The following is a 16,979-nucleotide window of genomic DNA, read 5'->3' on the forward strand; positions in this document are numbered from 1 at the left end:
CTGCCTAGAAACCCTGACAACACCCTACCCAGGTGGGCAATTTACATTGTAAACTTCTCACCTGTAAAAAATCACAGGTGACCTTGCATATTGCACAGGCAGGTATGTAAACACCTGTCTACTTCAGGTGGCGGTATATCTTAATTTATCTTCCACATTACGATTATGACCTTGGAAACAGTGTGTTGCACCGAGCAACCAGGTATTTATTTCCAGCCCAACATGACAACAAATGTTCTGATTCTGTAATGGACTGAGTGTATCAATGCAGACCATCAGTGACCGGAATTCTACTTGATCTCTCGTGAACTGTGGTGGACGGGCACCACTTTAGGTTGTGGGTGAAAAGTGGAGTGCTCAGCCCTATATTTCAGATTGGCAAAAAAGCAAGATGACAAAATTGTGTATGTGGAAGGATATTTCACAGCATTGCCTTACTTGCCAGTGTCCTGTAATTGATAGGGAAATTTGTCAACCAAACTTTGTGTAATTGCCTTCCTTGATTTTTGGGAATCTTCTGAATTCATGTTAATTAAGTGTTGTGGGGGACCCCTTGAAACCCTGTTAGGTAATTTACTTAGGTAAATTGAACTGTGTGTGTGTGTGTGGTTAGGAAGACTTCAAAATATACAGTCTGATACAAGGATGCTGGGAAGATTAGGAAGAGCCTGCTATGGAGCATTGACGAATATTGCCTTATTGTCGTAATACCGAAATCATTGAAATATTACTAGATGTGCCCTTAAAAAGGCTTCCCCAAAAGTGTTGCTTGTGTGACCCAAGACCATACATTTGACCATACAAAGTGAGCCAGCATCAGCGTAAAATATGGAGGCTTTACAAGGCTGACATGGGTACAACATCACTTATCTGCATGCATTATCCCTAGGATCACACCACTTAAGTGTGGGCATGTGACTCCTACCTTCAACAAATGGCTTACTTTGACCCATGGTACTACAGCAGGTTTACTGACTTTACCTAGGAGATGACAGATGTGAGAAAGACATCCATGTCAAAACTTCATGTACCACTTCCCTCAGACCTGAAAACAGCTATGACCAATTTGGCTCGAAAACCTCACACTCTTGATGGTCCCCAGGTACAACATAGATATCAAATGCCTCTAACCAAGCACTACATAACATATCTTACACTTATTGTCAAATGGCAGTGATACAGATTTCTCAATAAACCATTACCGCTGCTGGCAGAAAATATGACTACATAATTTGTACTCTAATGGCTTTTGGAAACTTTTCTATTATCGCAAAAAACAGATGGTAGTCCCCTTGACAGGTGCCCCTCAAAATCATACCAATTATCACAACAGGTGTCCCTGTATACATGTGTGTGAGTCTGTAACATTTGGCTGCTTCTGCTTCCAACCTCCCTCTCCAATTAAATCTGAGAACACCCAGCGGGCCTCTCCTTGTCTAGTGTCTAGGTTACAGCAAAGCTACAGACAGATGTAGTTTATAGTTGAATTTTCAAACTCTCCTGTTAGTCATTTTAGCAACAGATTTATAATCCCTCTTGTGCATCAACCATTGAGTCTTGTTTTATTTTTCTTTTGCACACAATTTAGAACTCCTAACATTCGACTTAATGCAATTCTTACTAAGACATCTGACAGGCTACATTCAACAAAGAAATAATTAAGTCCTCTAATAGGCCCTGAATGCTTCTTTGTATCTTCTGACCCAGAAGAAATGGTCTTTACAGTAGTGTAAATATTTCATTTGACTCACAACTACTGTGTCACCACTTGAAGTAACCTATGTCTGTCACAATTGCCGCAGTCATTCATTACCACACAAGTAACTTCAATTAACCATGTCCAGGGCAACATTTGAATAAGAAAAAAATCAATTTTATCCAAGGTAGCAGACTTCCGCTGACCTATTCACGCTGCATGCACCAATAACAGGCAGAAAACGGTCTGATCAATAATTGTAGGTACCCATAGGTGAAAATTGTTCCTGCCGAATGATAGTAGTACTTTAATGGACGAGCCTTAAGCAGTATTGTCTTATTTTCTGGCACGAGAATACATGTATGTCTGCAATCAAATCATTTTATTCATGCATAAAATTATAGTACTGGTTATGATAATGATTCAAACAGGTGGTCTTAACAGGTTAGCGATCTTAAGATTTCGAAAAGTAAGATCTTAAAGCATCCTTTTATAATATGCATGATTTTTGCCAGTGATACAAACAAGCTATGGTAAAACTTTCAGTGGGTAAAATTAACCCAGCCTCAGTTCTAGGTGACCTAGGGGGCCCTGCACATCTGTCAAACTGAGGCGAGCGGCCCTGCTAAGTGCATGCTGGGAAGGCTCACATGGAGGAAATTTCCACAATGAACGTGCCCTACTTCTTGTGCTGTGGGATATTCAAACCACATACTATAGGCACACACAATACATCCCACAGAGGGCTGCACAGTTCTTGTTAATGAATGCCATATACCATGTAGCTCTCTGTAGCTTGGATAGGAATTCTAAGATACAGACAGATTTGAATTGTTTTCAGTTTAAGCTGGTAGAAGAGTCATGTGACCATCTTTACTGCAGGAATGAATTACCCATTATAAAGTAGCTACAGTCACCATCACGTACAAAAATTCATCTCTTTCTTCAGTATGACAAACGTCTACCCTGCTGTTGTAGTCTAAGTCTTGCCATTCGTTCATAATCATGTGTGTCAGATGTGGTAATGCAAGCGTGTGCAGTTCTTTCAGTGCCTGAACCCTATTGTCATGATCTTTGTCTCCAAACACTACCCAGTAGTCTTTCCACATCAGTTACAAACAATACTATAACGTTGCTTGCGTCAATGTGGTTGGAAATTTTTTCTGGTTGAACATGCATGAGGTGTTGCTCAGTCACGTACAAACTTACTGTTGCAAAATATAGCCCTGAAGTCTAGTCTTGTTAGCTTTGGTCCACTCCCACTGATCATTACTCAGTGCCAACAGTGGGAGTGGACTAGAGTAACAAGGCTGGCATCCATGCCACACAAATTATTGAAAGCAGGAATCTCTCTGAACAGCACAAGTACAACATGAACTTTCTCTTACGTTAACTAAAAAGAGACTGGGAAGGGATTTCATAGCTCCGTCAAGTCTACTTTGATCGGAGGAAAAATACCAAGGGCGAGGATACCGAACAACCTAAGCACAAGATAGGCAAGAGATACAGATGAAGAGACCAATGACTACCTTGGTAGTACCAAAGAACAAGCTTAAGGCTCTTGTCTTTATCCATTGCTTAGAGATTTTTTTCAAACCCCTTGGTTTCACTCATGAAATTCCTTCACATGGATTTGGACATGAAAAACGTTTACCCCAATAATTAACTTTAATCACATTTTTCCCCCTCTGCTAAAATGAGAGACTTCGGCCCTTATTGATTGACGCATTATTCTAATATTCATGCAGAATTGGCAGATAACAAACTGCTCTCTCACATGATCCCTGCAATCTCATCTTTACCCCGACAAAGGCTGGGTTTTGGACCAAATTGATGACTTCATCAATTTTGCTCTTTTGCAGCTATACTTTGACATGCAAGATTTGACATGCAAGATCTATCCCTTACAGAAGTTCCAAATTAACTGTGAAATCAACATGGAGATGGTCATTTGCATCTTCCCGCGCCCAGCATTGGGAAAGAATTATGTATCGATGGAGACAGTGTTTCCCTCCGTTTGTGTTTTTGGTGGGGGACCCCTGCGAAGCTCTCCCGGCGGCGCAAGGTACCCTGGGACCAGTGCGAGACCGCTCACTCGAGTGCAATCCCCGGGTATGCCGCCGTGAGGCGCCATCCCTCCCAGATGGTCATTATAAGAACCAATACAGTGCAATTACAAGACAGGAGTTTGATAAACATTCTCACCCAACTTCCAATTCTATATTATGAGCCTGCACTGAAATGAGCTGTGAACATTGACGTCTTTAACGCCATAAATGCCAACTTTTCTTCTCCTTTCCCTAACTTCTTCGAAACAATCTTGACAAGTTATTCCACCTTATAAAATGTCAAGCCTTTTTTTACATATGATGCTGTCAAACATTGTGACAGAATTTATGACACAAGTTACACTCTCCCCATTAGATTTACGACATAAAACCACCCACACCACCATCAATTTCCATCGCATCTCTGTCCACCATTTTTCATGGTTAATTCAGTCGTTCCCATGAATTGCTCATCTGTTCATCAAAGTGAGGCAACTACATCCGCCTTGATGATTATGGAGGGGTCACGACTTTTCCCCTTCTGCATAAGCACCGCTCCAGGACGGCAATCCATCATGCCCGATCATGGTTGGTATTTGTATCCAAGAATTTGTTCCCATAATTCCTTGCCAGTCAGTATTTTTCTATGTACCAGAAAAACAGGACTGTTCCATGTCTGTTTGAGGGGGAGACAGGGGAAAGGTGATTTATTGTTGGGAGCAAGGGGACTTTAAGGTGAAGGGTGCTGAAGTCAAGGGCAAGACGCCCTCTACTGTAATGGCCACATTATGGGGGGGGGGCTTTCTGAGTGATCTGATAAATAGGGTTGCAAGATGGTACAAAAGCGTCTCAGGGTGAGGGAAAAGGTCATTGACATTTACTGTATATTGGAACATTCCAGACACAAAGAACTTTGTCATAAAGGACTACTACATGTATAAAACATTAATGACTCGCTTCCACTTGTTTTACAGCCCTGAAACTGAAGACAGACTCTTGCAGTACCTTGGTAAGATATTCCTGACATGTAGCATAGTCAGCATTCTTACACATGTAAGCCTCCCGATGGGAGCTGGACAGCAATATTACATCCCACTCTGGGATGGCTCACCAATAATCCAATTGCTGTTTCATCTCTGAGGAGGGGAATCTATTAAGCCACCTGACAGGACAGGACAGGGAACATCTCAAAAATTGTCCGGGACAGGGAACATTTCAAAACTCCAAACAAAGCTGACCTAGACTAGTTTTGCTGAGTCATTACACAAAAAGACTCTGCAATCACGCATGCATGACTTAGTGACAAACATAAGAGGGGGATCATCTGGAATCTTACTCTTAGATGTACATGTTTGTTACATCATGGCCAGGACTGTCTCTAGCTTTACATCTTTTTCCTTCCCACTCATTGTTTATGAGGACAGGTCCTGGAGATAGCTCTGATCATGATGCACAGGCACCTGCTGTGTTTAGCATGTAACTTTACGTGCAGTCAGCAAGTGTCTGTTGTTTGCTGTTAGCAGGTGCCTGCTATGCTGTCAGCAGGTGTCTGATGTGGCATCACACAGGTGCCTGCTATGCTGTCAGCAGGTGTCTGTTGTGTACTGTTAGCAGGTGCCTGCTGTGCTATCAGCAGGTGTCAGTAGTGTGCTGTCAGTTGATGATATATATGTGTATCACACAGGTGTGTGTTGTATGCCGTTAGCAGGTGTCTGTTCTGCTCTAACAGCAAGTGTCACAGTACAAGAGTTGGTTCTAAGGGTTTACCCTTAATTCATCAACACAAAATACAGTAGAAGCCAGCTAATTGCACAAAAGATAACCGCACACTTCTGTTAATTGCACAGAATCCCAAAATCCCAAACCGGTACAGTGCAGCTGGATAACTTTGCATTATTGAGCCGCCCGGATAATTGCACGAAATATGTTGGCAAATGGGGCATGCAATTAAATGGCTTCTACTGTATGATCTAAGGTGGGTCCTTCCTCACCTCATGTTCTGGGATGAAGGAACTTGGTCCCTGGCTGACTGGCCTCGGTATCTGTACACCCCGCTCCTGAAAAACAAGCAGCACAATTTACTACAGAGTCTGGGAGAACAGTAATGGAAAGGAAAACACTGGGTGCATACACAGTAGTTAGTAGTAGTATCCAGTATTTGATCATGCAGCTACTGAGGCCCATGCCCATAGTCTTCCATGCTTCCATGTGGCTCTGTCCAGCGGGCTCACTTTAGTTGGAACACATATTTTGATGTCTCTCCTCACACATTCCATCCAGGATTTCCTTGGTCTCTCACAACCTCTGTTGCCTGACAATTTCAATTTGGTGATGGTAATACACAGGATCAGGAAAATGTCAGAAACTAGGGAATGATTTATTGTACATTTGTGTATCATCTCAGTCATCAAATGATTTGCAAGACATATCTACCATACCAAAGCTCTCTTAAATCTTTCAGTTCAATACTGAAATCGTAGAGTGGAGCTGTTAAGCTGAAACAATTTTGGAATGACTCCTCCGGGAGTCCTACTAGAAGGTTGAAATACACCTTCTGATAAAAAAGAAGCTTGACTGTAGTTTGTATTGATTTTTGTTAAAAAGTGCATACCTTGAAAGCAGCTCCAGATATGCCTAGCTTTTAGCAAGGTCAAGTAAATAATGCAATACGGGTCATTTTTACATCATCTAATGTTTTACACTGGGATTAACCTCTGACTGTTGATCCACATATAGTTTATTCAAGTTACTGTTTATATTTAGACACATAGTGATAAATGCATGGGCATTGCAGCAAAAGACAAAACATCCAGTTGTCCTGTAATGTCACTAACAGTAACTGCAGTATCTTAGGAGACCAGGCTTTTGAAACTTTCCATATTTAATTTTAGCAAGGAAACTTGAAAACTTGCAGATGCAACAAATATGCAAGCTGAGTATCAACAGTTCTAAGAATAAACACAACCACAAACAATGCCATGTTACCAAAAACATTCATGGCAAAGGCAGTGGCAATGAAAACCTTAACGGAAGACACAAAAAATATGCATCTCAGTACATCATGAAGTGGAATGAAAGCTTATTTTTGGATAGGTAAACTGATTGCAACCGATACATGCACATTGTACATGATGCAATACTGCGCCAAGCCTTAGACATTTCTGCATGCTTAGTAGCAACAAGACCCTTTAAGTTCAAACTGCGGTCAGGGCCATTCTAAACAAGGCAGCCAGACCCCTCCCCCCAGTGGCCTTGTCCTGTCCAGCCTGTACTACTTGGCGCTCATATAACTTATAAGGAACAGCAAGTAAACCTCCTGGACCTTCACATATTGCCTGCAGCAGTTGTAAGTCCTCTTTCAGTAAATACCACTTGAAAGAATAATTACACAGGATGGAGCTTACTGGAATCAACAAAGATTTTTGGTGTTTGGTTACTTTGATCCGGTATTGTAAACAGCTTAGATGTCTGCAGATGCAAAATACAGTATGGCTGGAAAAGTGATGTTTATGTATAATCATGTATAATGCTACCTTGTTGTAAACACCCTCAAAACAGATTATAAAGAGATTTTGCAGCTAATAGTGACGTAGGTGTTTCTTTTGGGCCTAGAACGTGTGACTTGGGCCTTAAAACACTGTTTATTAGCAAAATTTACAGGGTGAAAATTCATTGGAATTTGTCTGTTTCTTCAGTCTTCCTACATCTGCCATTCATCAATGGTGACTGTATGTATAAGAATGTCCCTAACTCTTACCAGATCCATTCTATAGTCCAGAAGCAAGAGTCAAGTGCCTGCTGACAAATTCACAAGGATATAAACAGAAAGTAAAAAACAAAACAAAACAAAAAAAAACAAAAAAAAAACACCTCCCCATTTAGATCTACTATATTACCACCAGAATACCCAGCATATCTATCTGTCATATCCTACCATCTGTTTTACCACTGGTGTAGCTAGGCTGGCAGTGTAACAGAAGCAAGATGTAACCTATGGCCGACCTTACTGTTAGCTAAAACTTAGTAAAAGCTTAATGAGATGGACAAAAAATGATTGGATAAATGCAATGCATAAGCATGAAGTACCATGTTAAGATTAAGGGTTAAAAATAATATTTCTTCTACCAAATTTTTGTGTTAATTTTGCTTCTTATTGAAGTCCTGAGGAATATGCAGTACCATTAAATAAATCACACACTTCAAGTTTAATCAACCTGTGAAGGCTATACTTAGTATATAACCAACTTCCAAAGAGCCACACTGGACAAAACCTAGGGTCATATCTCAATTCATCTCCTCACAGCTGATCTAATCAACTAGCCATTATGAAATTGTCTAGCATCCAGCCCTAATACTTTATTGGAAATCAGGTCACATTGAAATACTGCAGATCCATCTTATCATCCTGTCCTATACATCAAAATGATTTATGAATAACCTAATCTGTTTACCAGTCATATCATCCTGTGGTATGGTGATGTGAAGGCAGGAAAAATCTGAACCTGCCGACTGTGTATTTAGTATATGACTTTTTTATGAGCCAGATAAAAACAAAAGTCATGCATGGTTGAAAGCTTGAAGTAATAAGTTGAAGTATACCTTATCAGGTAGAAGCAGAAATTAGATAATAAAATCCTAATGTCACAGTGATTTGCAGTGTGACGAGTAATAACTGCTACATATTCAAAATCTATAGACCCTCAACACAAGACCACAGCTTGCAGCATCAACAGTTTCTAGTGTGCTACTGGAACATAATACAACTTCATAATATCACTAAGAAAGCAACATATTTATATTATTTGTCTTACCACATGATCCAAATCTGAGGAAACGCAAGGTACCTCTCCCTCCGACATTGGAAATTCCACTACAGAGGAGGAGTGACACCGGCCAGGCTTGTTCCAGATACCAACCAATCACAGCAAAGCAAGCGAGCAGAACATACCACTATGTACATCTACAAGGGGTGTTCGGAATATACCATCAAGCAGTGAAGAAGGGGGAATCCAAAGACTTGTCAGCCAATCACAGCATCCCCATTATAATCTTGAGGATAAATAATCAATAATTTGATCATTGACCCCTGCACATCAAGTGAAATTTGGTGGATGTACTGTTTTCAAAACCTCCCACGCAGGCACTAGAAACCCCAGTATTAGCGTGTATCTTACCTGAGTAGGGTGACAGCCTAATAAGTAAATCGCAGTCCTCTGAATGGAAACCCGACCCTACGCTATGTGAGGCATCTCCAAGAGGACATGAATACATGTTGTGTAAGCTATGTGACCTCGTCCCTCATAGCATCCGGCTTTCTCTCTCTGTGTCTGTGTGTGCGTGTGTGTGTGTGTGTGTGAGTGCGTGTGTGTCTGTATGTGTTTGTGCATGTGTGTGTGTGTCTGTGCATATGTGCGTGTGTCTGTGTGCGTACTTGTGTTTGTACATGTGCTCAAAATGTGAGTGTGTGTGTGCCAGCTTGAAGGAATAAGGGTTCTCCTGCATATGTCAGTGAATCAGTACTTGTAGATGGTAAAGCTTTATAATGGATTATGAATATACTCATTTAAGTACCAAATTAAGTATATTTATTAGAGTCTTGGGTATAGCCTGCTTAAACTTCTTATGATCTCGTTTTTAAAACATCATTGATGAACAAGACTTTGTCATTTGTCTTTCTCATGCTAGCAGTAAATATTGAAACATGTTACTTAAGGCATATCAAAATTTCCACCGATGATAAAAATTCACTTGATCAAATTTACACAAGACTAAGTACTACCAGTAACGAAATTCCACACCGAAATCAAATTTGTATGACCGAAACGACGACAAGGATAAGACATGACAGTAATCCAGTGATCCTACCAATCTGCATTGTTCTGGTGTCATCTGCCTTCCAATAATTCAGCCCAACTCTTCATTACTTCATGCAATCAACAAGCAGCTGATCCATCCTGATCCCATCCCCCAGACAATCATGTTGCACCCATGACCTAATCAATACATGACCCGCTCAGGTTATATGATGAGGCCAGGAAAATCGCACACTTTCCAATAACTCGGAGGTGGGAAGACCATTACAACCCTGTCTGATGTATGTTTCATGAGACTTGTTCGATATATATCCTCTGCAAAGTAACTTTATCTCGCCCGCTTCCTTCGTTATTGATGCTTTTCCAATGCGGGAGGACTAACCTCTGCACTGTGTCACTGTGTTTCCAGAAGCTTGTCTCATGTCTGTTGCAATGAGTAGGTGGTTTAAAAGATAGCCATTCTCTACTCTAACAAGAACTTCCCACATACCAAATTTCATGATCACAATCCATCCAGATAATCTCCAGGCAGATCTACCAGTGGTATATATAAGGAGTCTAGCTGGCCAAGGAGTGTTTTGACTCTGAGTGGCTTAGAACACTCCTTGGCCAGCTAAACTCCTTATGCCATTGGTAGATCTGCCTGGAGATTACCATCCAGAGGTTCTCAATAATGCATACCACAAATACCCTGAACCACAAACAAAAAACTCATACACAAACACAATGACAGACGATGAAGGTTAGACATTGAGGTAATAAGATATGCCAAACAGCAATTACTCAAGCAACTGGATATGATAACGTCTGACCAAAATCATATCTAATATATACATCACTAAGCTTTCAAATATTTGGCGACAGACAAAAAATAAACTATACATCCACTTTTCATCTTGGACAATACAAGTTTGCTGAATTTCTCTGTTCTCCATTTTCCATGGAGAGGTTCATCTTTTCTCACTATATACAGGTAATCACAACCCCAGACTGTGTCTAGTGCCATTAAATCACCCCCTTTCCAGGCAATCTAAGGCACGGACGTATGTACATTTCGCACTTACCAGTGTAATATACAGGCGGTAACAGGCTATAAAATAAATGTGCAAAGTCATATTGGCCATTGTATGGGAGGGCAATCACGGCTCCAGACAGTGACTATGCATATAGTGTTTCAGGCAAGAAGTTGATGGTCAATCTTTTGCCTTTTCAGTGGAGAAGTGATCTACAAAATGTATTAGTAAATTCCAATTCTTCTGAACCAAATCTGACAGTAATTTGTACAAAAAAAGCAACACTCTTGCTAGTATGACTGAAAGGGCTGCCCTAAAGCATTGTAACTTACATGTGCTTGGGAAAATAATACCAGTATCAAGCAACACACAGTTGTTTATACATGACTACCATTTCTATATAGCTTGTGTACAGTCTGAGGGAACAGACAATGTTGGGTCTAACTTGATTTTGACAAAGGTGCTTTTCAACTATAAATGATGTATTAACAATGAAGGTAATGACATATAACAGTGAAATTGTTCAGAAGTAATCGTATCTGTTCCCCAAGTCTGCATCAATAGCTGTTGTAGACTCTACATTAGGTTAATTGCCATGCAGACATCGTAAACGTCACACTAACCAGTGGTTCAGTTGACCCTATCTTCTGGCAATACTCAACGCAATGTATGGCTTCATAGGGGCTAACTAAGAGCATGCCATTTGCTGTTCAATACTGTGAAGTTATAATTAAGTAAGTTCACAGATGATTTGATAGCTAAAAACTTAAAAAAGGCCACATATTTGCAAAAATGCAAAATGTTTTCCCTAAAGCCTTCTGTCAAGCTACTTAGTACTTGCACACAACACAATACCATTAACACTCACCCTATAAGTATAATATTGTGTGCAAGTAAAACAACAAAGAGCCTCGGCCCCAGTTGATGCAACTGGAGTCATTCACTGAATTACTGACTGCGATAATAAACACATTTTGTGAACCTTTTTGGCCTACAATGAAATATTTGCAGTTGTTCTTGACAAAATTATTTTCCTTTCTTTGTGTGCATTTTTAAATGTAAGGAAAGTCTGAACCACATTATTGAGTACACGAACATAGACAAGTATTCCATTGATGCCTTATGACAGAAGAAGAAAGAAGAAGAACACAGCAAAAACAGTTTTCCTTATCAGGGAGAACATAATAATTTGAAGGTTAAAAATGGTTTCAACTCATACACAGGGTTATTAGAGGTTGAATTCTAAGCAACAGGACATGCTTATGCAAATACAACAACGGTCACAATCCTCTATTATGACCACAACAGAAGGCCACTGTTTGACTCTTTGAGCTGCATTTATAGTATAACCGTCTAGTGTATGCCAAAAATCATGTTCCCATGTTGACAAAAAAGTATGCCTTATACAGACTATTTTTTTAGATTTTCTTCTCAATTGGCATTTTTGTTATGACAACTGTAGGGAATGATGAAAATGATGAAGTAACTCAGCACTTTCCAGAAAATGCATACATCAACGTTTGAGCTGATGATTATTGATCTGCAAATGCAATGTATTTTGTATACTTATGCAACATTGCTAGTAAACAACTTAAGGAAAATAAATCTAACCACCTGAACAATTAAAAATCATACTTAATAACATACTTAAAACATATAAATTGAAACTTGGGTTGATGAACATTTTCATATGTGGTCTATTTTGAATCTTGGCAGCTGGCTGTAAAATTCTTCTCTGTTGTTGAAAACACCTGTTTTCTTTCTCTCAACAGCTACTGAGACACACTTCTGAATCAGCTTTACCCACCGCCAAGCTGCTACATGCAGAACAGCGCATACTGGACTCCACTTCCAGGCTGGGTTGTCCGTGTGTCCAACCTTGCTCTACGAAGTGTGCGGCATTTGGTGGGGCAACGCCATCCAGAAGTCGACTCCACTGTTACTTTTCTCCCCGTCTTCAAGTTTTTGACAGTAAATCCACGACTACCGGTAGTAGTCTGTCGACAAACACCTCCTTTCTGCTCTAGGGCTTTAAATGCAAGCCCTTTAAAAATCAGGACACACAGACAAAGGCAGATATCTAGGACACCAGTAAACACGACCACCTGATCGCTATATATAGCATTTCCATGCATCAGCTGATATGGTCCCCCCCTTCGCCATAGTACCCGCCCCCTGTAAGGTAAACCTATAATAGGCATTGAAGGGCATTATGGTCTGTTTGCACAGCATAGGATCCCCAAGACAAGAGAACACTTGTTCGCACTGTTTGTGCTCCCTTAGTAATGTCCACAGATTTCTGCACTATTCCACCAATTTGTCACTGCTTCACTGTCAACTGGGATGTAATGTATAACTTAAAGGGGGCGGCAGAGCACAAAGCCAACAGTTTGTTAACTGGCCTTCCCTGTTAAACTGAAGGTCAGGTCATGTCTCATGTTTAATGCACTTAAAAGAGTAAAGACATTTTGAATGCTGCCTGACCTGGATAACTCAGTCAGAAGACATTCTGTTTGACAAATGACTAAGCAACTTAAAAGAGTTTCCACTTTCTTGAGGAGACAGGTGAAATCTCTTCAAACTGGCTTGGTATACTGACCTATCAACCCTAACTAAGTTTAAGTTGTGACTAACAAGCTAGTGTTCAATTGAATAGTTGGAATCTTTAAGTAGTTTTACAAACAGCAGTGTTTCTCACTAAAGGCTGTGAACTTGAGTGTTAGTTCAGACCAACTGTCACTTGTGGCCAGCAGACACCTACTCAAACATTCGTGACCCCATTAGGGAGGGTCAGACAGCTTCTGTACTCTAAGGAGCTTAGAACTGGTGTGACAGAGTCAAATTGCTCCAACTCCAATGCCCTCTTTCTGTGGCTTAGGTCCATCAATGGTCATTACCTTGCCATGGCTTCTTATGTTATAAGGTGCCAGGGCTTTGTAGGCACATTTACCATCGTCCTCACAAATCAAATTCTGATGAAAGTGGGCGAGTTGAAACAGTTCCCCGGCTCCCGGTATTCAAACTGGGACCGCTAGCTTACTAATCCAACCCAAGCCATCCCTGTTAGGCCAAAAGATTTGGACCGGTTGGACTAGTCAGTTGGTTGCGCTGGGACTCCACTGTTACACTGTTGTAGAGGATAAGCCTAGACACAATAAAACCTTGACTTTCCTTTAACCAGTAAGAGTTGATCCCAGTTGCTGTGCCTATGAATGTCTGCTAATGATTGCACCAGTATGTGCAAAATGCGGGGTCCATTCCTAGAAAGTCAACAGACACTTCCGCTGGCTTCATAACACTCTACTGTGACTTGCCCTATATACACACATGTATATATACAGGAGGGTAACGAGGGTTACATCAATAGTCACCTTTTGGAAGAAGGCACTCATACACATATGCACAAATAGAAGAGAACAACTCTTATAGTTATAGTTAAGTCATATTTGTGAATAAGCACCATTAGGAACTATTAAATCATGTGGAGTTTTCTGCGTCAGGGACCCCAGCAGCAGATAGTGAGAGAGTGTGAGCAAAAGAAGACAACGGATAGTGAGTGAGTGGATCCCGTAACCTGTGGTGCCAAAATGGTCAATGCCCTTGTCTATTGAACTTCAGCACAAGTTCTCATGTTAATACTAGGTCTATACAATTTGCAAGCTTTACTGTAAACTTCCAAAGTCCTGTCTGAGTGGAGCTTACTTTATGTGTTCAGTAAATGCAAGAGGCCATCTCTTCCTCCTCCAACAGTCTCCTGGCTGAGTACCAGATGATTACACTGGCACCACACTGGCCAGGTAGTACAAAGGACCCTTTCAAAGTGCTGGAGAGGCTTGCTGCAGAGTGCACTAATCATGGAAACTTACCAGGGGAGAGGACAATACCTGAACAGGGTGACAAAACACCTGGACACACGTCTGCTTATTTGCATATCAAAGGCCAGACTTCCGACACATTTGACTTTGTCTTTGCCCAGGTAACAATATCCACCTGTGAGGTAAAATACAAAATGCCCCGGCTCACCATTGTTCAGGTAACAGTATCTACTGTACCTGTGTGAGTGAAAAACATTCACATTTATGATCCAGTAAAACAAGTTATCCATTTAAGTTTTGTACATTTAGGAAGATGCTGCTTGTTTCCATTTTCTTACAGCTGTGCATTGGCCAATTTCAAGACCGATTTTAAACGACCACAGCATGTTGATTTTGATTGCTACTGACTGGTCTTGAAAGAGAGTGCTTTCTGGTTAATGGTACATTTACATGCATCTTTATCATGTAATAGAGTTCTATCAATGTCTGACTGCCTGACTTTAACAGCATAGGCTCGAAACTACCTCTCTTTACCCCCAAAATTCAAGTGACCAGAGTTTACATAATGTTGGCCAAGGCATATGTAGTATGTAGCTGTTCATAGCAGTCTTGATATGTAGTTTTATAGGTATTGTATCTGTACTGTCCAGGAAGTCAATGGACTTACATTGATGCAGGGATGAATAGGTTGAAATCACCAGATATATCAGAGGGCAATGCATTAACCTATAGCTACTTTTGGGGTGTGAAACACCCTAGCACATTCATGTATCAACCAGATCTTAAGTTGCAACAAAGGCCCAATCTGCAGAAAGTTTTCTCTGATATTTTTTCCTAGTATTGGGGAAAAGCCTTGATAGTAAGTTGATACGACCATAAAATTATCTTTAGATAGATCCGAACCTGCTGTTTACTAGTATTCTCTATCTTACATGCATATTATAATATTGCTATCTGTGGTTCACTTTTTCTCGAAAGTCAAAGAGTCTTGAACAACTCAAGAGTACAAAACATGACATATCATAATTCATATGCGCATATAAATGCAAGCTGTCAGCTCCTTTATTTCTACATATTATGTCATAACAATCTAATTTATTGCAACCTTTCTCTGAATCTGACTACATGTACAACCAGCTATCTGTCTTCTTCTTGGTAGTCTAGGCGGTCTTCATTGTGAGACACAATATTTATGGCCAGGTCTATATAGACTCTATCTCATTAATTGTCTGGGAAATCTTGTTTCAATGCCTTTGCAAAAACTGTGCTGCTTTTATGTCGATGAAGGTTAGACATCAAGGTAATAACATACTAGTACACCAAAAAGCAGTTAATCAAGCAACTGGATATGATTTTGGATTTTTTTTATATCCAGTTGCTTGCACTGCATCAAAGAATCGTTTGGCTGAAAGGAAACTTGTGGTAGACGTGTTTCTCCTCCTGGCGATTTACCTCGTTTTGTAAAACTATCAAACCAGCGAGTATGCCAATGTGGAGTTGTACAGTATGTAATGTTACAGATGCATCTAGGACAAAAATGTTGAACAGAATAGTGAAAACTACAAGAGGCTTATCTGTATCAAAGTTTCACGAAATCTCTAACTAATGAAGACAAATTGGAAAACAAGAATAACCTGTCTTTCTATCTGGCTTTGGTCATAAATCTAAGCGGACAACAAATTCGTACATCGAAGGACAAAGTCATTAGTAACAGTACATGAAATCTTTACAATGGACACTCAGTGTACATATTTGTGTGTACTGTATCTGCCTGTACTAGAGATTGAAACATTCAACAACTCATCATTCAACAACTACAAGTACAACCATTAGGCACGATCTACACACCGTTTTTCCCGATATCGGCAAGCCTACAACCTCTCGCCGACAGCTTTTTTTCATCGTCTAGATGGAACTACAGTATCGCCATTACGATATCGGGAAAATTTCTCCCGAAAGGTCCGGACCATTCGTACGAATACTACGATAGAGTACCTTACCAATAGCTTAGCAGGGGTCCCCGACAGCTTCGGGAACGTGTAGATGCTTCCCGACTTCGGGAAAGCTCATCAGCACATAACGCCATGTGGAAAATCGCGCTATATGTTTATGACTGCAAGCGCCATGGGTGTCCGGCCCCCTACGTTCTAGATCCCTCCCGACATCTCCGCAGATATCGGTAAAAACTGTGTGTAGATTGGGCCTAAGTTATGCTCATTGCTCAGTAAGGCCACACCAATTTAATTTCTTGGTTCACGGATTTTTTCATAAAAAATATGGAGCGAGAGGGCGAAATAAAAATAAAAATAAAAATTGTAAAATGGTTGGGGTAAAGGTAACGGCTAATCCAAAACATAAAGAAAAAAAGTTTTCAGCTTGAAAAAAGTACAAAAACACTATTCTTGTACAGTAACAGCACCTGTACCCACACTTTAAGGAGCTTATAATATAAAGGCTAATTTGCTACACCAGAAAGTTGGTGAATGGTTTCATTAATGGTGAAAATTTGCTGACTGGTAATTCTTATTTTTATTTTTTTTTCCAAAAAATAGGAGCGAGCGAATCCGTGAACCAAGAAATTAAATTGGTGTGGC

At 40.4% G+C, this 16,979-nt stretch overlaps 1 protein-coding gene across 9 annotated transcripts in view; it reads right to left on the reverse strand.

The window, feature by feature from the left end:
* The window catches only part of LOC118423082 (sestrin-3-like), a 57,671-nt gene that overhangs the window by 24,713 nt on the left and 15,979 nt on the right, over positions 1 to 16,979 (reverse strand). For 7 of the 9 annotated variants that reach the window (XM_035831054.1, XM_035831053.1, XM_035831052.1 and 4 more), the window contains one exon: positions 5,736 to 5,801. In XM_035831054.1, the coding sequence (XP_035686947.1) occupies positions 5,736 to 5,801 (66 nt within the window). Of the gene's footprint in view, positions 1 to 5,735; positions 5,802 to 8,555; positions 8,667 to 12,377; positions 12,548 to 16,979 lie in introns of those variants that run through there. The other 2 variants (XM_035831062.1, XM_035831059.1) reach the window with 2 other exon arrangements.

The sequence above is a fragment of the Branchiostoma floridae genome, chromosome 9 (genome assembly GCF_000003815.2).
Source record: "Branchiostoma floridae strain S238N-H82 chromosome 9, Bfl_VNyyK, whole genome shotgun sequence".
Taxonomy (NCBI): domain Eukaryota; kingdom Metazoa; phylum Chordata; class Leptocardii; order Amphioxiformes; family Branchiostomatidae; genus Branchiostoma; species Branchiostoma floridae.